We start from the raw sequence: 2,875 nt of genomic DNA, 5'->3' as shown, positions 1-2,875 counted from the left end.
CCTCTTCCCCGCCCAAAGCCAATCTAAGTTCTCAGCCTCCTCGGATCCCTGCAGGTGAGCCGGCCCAGCCCCCCGCAGCGCCCTCCCCAGCCGCCGGGTTCAGCCAGCCATCACCCTGCCCCCTCTCCTCCCGCATCCCCTCCCTTCCCACCTCGTCCCCGAGGGGTGTCCCCGCGCCTGGTGGGCGCACGGAAGAGCGGGAGCGCGGGTGGCACGCCCGGTCCCCGCCCCCAGCCCCTCGCCCGGCGGGACACTGTTCCTTTAATAGACTCCCTCTGCCTGGCGCTCTGCGGCTGGGGAGTAAATTTCTCCCTGTCATCAGGTCGCGGGGAGAGGAGGAGGAGGAGGAGTTTGTTAGTGTTCAGTTTGTTCAGCCGGATCGATGTTTGCTGGCATCGCCTCGCCCTGTCTTGTGTGTGTGTATGTGTGTGTGTGTGTGTGTGCGTGTGTGTGTGTGAGTGTGAGTGTGTGTGTGCGTGCGCGCATATGTGGGGGTGTGAGTGTGTGTGAGAGGAAGCGAGTGCGTGTGTGAGTGTGTGTCCGTGTGTGTGAGTGTGTGTGTGTGAGTGAGTGGATTCCAGATTTTCTGTGTTTCCCAAACCCGCTCCTGTCCTCTCGCATATCACTCACAGCCCAGGATCTGACAGCAGCCACAAACCCACAGTGAGTGATCTCTCTCTCCCCCCAGCTCGAATCCGCCATAGAGACCGGCCAGGAGGAGGAGGGAAAGAGGACGAGGAGGAAGAAGAGAAAGAAGCAGCAGCCACTACCTTCCCAGGATCGCCGTTTCTCCCCCCTTATCTCCTCCGCGCGCGTGTGCGTGTGGCGCGTGTGCGCCCCTCGTCCCTCCGAACCCGGTCTTGGATGTTTAATAAAGAAATCAAGTGTCTCAACAGTCACCAAAAAAAAAAAAAAAAAAACCAAACAAACAAACAAAAAAATTCCAAAAAGCAAAAACAAAAGAGAGAGGAAAAAAAAATCCAAAACAAACAAACAAACAAACAAGGCACAGCCAACCTCTACTTCAAAGCAGCCGGCACGAGCCACCCGAGTCTGCCATCCAGAGAGGGGGTCTCCGGCCCTTGGTGGAGGAGTTGCAGGGGGGATCGTCAGGGGGACAGAGGCCGAGAGACGCCCTAGGAGCCACCGGGCAGGAGGCGGAGGACACCCAGAGAGGCGAGCGAGACCGCGGGCCCCCGCGCGCGGCTCGGGGCCGGGGCGCCAGAAGTGGGACAGGAGCGAAGTAGAGCGATGCCAAGGAGGAAACAGCAGGCACCCAAGCGGGCGGCAGGTAAGAGAACCGGCTTCGCTTCGGGGCTGCCCGGCCGGGCTGCCCTGTGCGCCGAGCCCCTCGCCCGCCCTCCTAGCCGCGCGGACCCCAGGACGCCACCCCCCAAGCTTTTGGGGGAGTCGCTCCGGGTGCCCCTGCCCTCCCTGCTAATAACCCCATCCTCTCTCGCCTTCTCCGGTCTCCCCAATTCTCCCCTTTCCAGCCTCCGGTTGGGTGGGGGCAGCCATCCCACCAAGCCTAACCTCCTTAAACTTTTTTTCCCCTACCCTCTACCCCACCCCTAACTTTCTCCCAGTCTGGTTCTTTCATCGCGGGCCAAAGTCGGGTTGAGGGTTCGGGGTGCGGAGTAGGGAGACAGTCCTTCCAGCCCCTCGTCCCTACGCGTGGTCAGTGCCAGTGGCTTCTGGCCTCGAGGGACAGCGTTTCCTCTCGCTGGGGTTTGGGGCGCTGAAGTGTGAGCTGTGCCCGAGCCTGGGCTGCAGGCTGGCTTTGGGCAAGCAATGGAAGTTTAGCTTTGATCGCCACGGTGGAAAAAAACCGCTCCAGGAAATGCATGAACCTTTGAATATGTTTGCTAAAAGGATCCACGTTTGGAAATCTAATCAACACTCTCCAGTCTCAAAAGAGGCGGGGGAAATGCCCTGTAGAACAGTGAAACAGCTCTGGTTTTTCTTTGCCCAGAGAGAGTTTCAAACTTTGCAAATTGATTTGTGTGGCAGGAACTATCCCATCCGAATCCTCACTTACCACCCTCCACCCCATCCCCCCAAAAGAAGAACAGGTTAATGGATCACTACAGTAGACCTTCCCAAGGATTTTCTTTTTCTTTTGGGTTGCTTAATTGCTTTTTTAATAGTATGCTGGGGTTTTGTTTCTCGGAAGTATAATATGAAAGTTCATTTTTCTCCTGCCAGACCCACCCACTGAAAAATCAGCTTTCCACTTGATTGCTAGTTTTGATTTGACATTTGATTGATCACCTGTCATCTCGCTGCCTTTGATCTATTCATTCTTGATATATATCAATAAATCACTCACCATGGTAACTCAGAGTGCCAGTGACGCAAGCCTTGCCCTCTAGATTCAGAGCCAGGCATGCACAATTATTATCTTGTTTGGCTTTTTAATGTGGGCGTTTTTATTTCTTTGTGTCCTTTAGTTGAATCAGGGCTTTAGGGAAAAGCTTAAGTTGTCTCCCTCCGCCCCCCCTCCCCCCCCCTCCGTCTTTGCCTTCGTGCTTTATTCAGGCAGCATCAGCTAAGGCCGGTCTTCCGCAGACCCACTAATGCGTTTCCCTCTGCTCCAACTCGTGGGAAACGTTGGGGAGAAGTTCCGTGGAGCACTTTCGTAAACTTTGCAACGCCACCCTCAGCACAGATCCACAGTTAGTTCCAAATCTGGGCAAAGTGGGTGTTTGTGCCTGAACAGGCTGGACCACCCGGCTCATCCGCCACTGTGGCCTGATTCCAGCCCGAATGGCAGTACATGTGCTTTGAAATATCCACAATTATCTTCCCTTCTGAGTGCGGAATGGCTTCCGTAACCGTGTGTAGATGGGTTCAGATCGCATGCGGAAATATTTAT

General features: G+C 55.4%; 1 protein-coding gene across 3 annotated transcripts in view; it reads left to right on the top strand.

Annotated features, from left to right (window-relative positions):
- The first annotated feature begins 275 nt into the window (after positions 1 to 275).
- Positions 276 to 2,875, top strand: part of TSHZ2 (teashirt zinc finger homeobox 2) — a 422,054-nt gene continuing 419,454 nt past the window's right edge. For 2 of the 3 annotated variants that reach the window (XM_011365952.2, XM_023534073.1), the window contains exon 1: positions 463 to 1,291. In XM_011365952.2, coding sequence (XP_011364254.1) covers positions 1,252 to 1,291 — 40 coding nt within the window. In that variant the 5' untranslated portion in view covers positions 463 to 1,251. Of the gene's footprint in view, positions 354 to 462; positions 1,292 to 2,875 lie in introns of those variants that run through there. The other variant, XM_023534074.1, reaches the window with a different exon arrangement.

This window comes from Pteropus vampyrus, unplaced genomic scaffold (genome assembly GCF_000151845.1).
Source record: "Pteropus vampyrus isolate Shadow unplaced genomic scaffold, Pvam_2.0 Scaffold117, whole genome shotgun sequence".
Lineage (NCBI taxonomy): Eukaryota > Metazoa > Chordata > Mammalia > Chiroptera > Pteropodidae > Pteropus > Pteropus vampyrus.
Note: the sequence above shows the minus strand (reverse complement) of the source record. Positions and strands in the feature narration are given on the sequence as shown.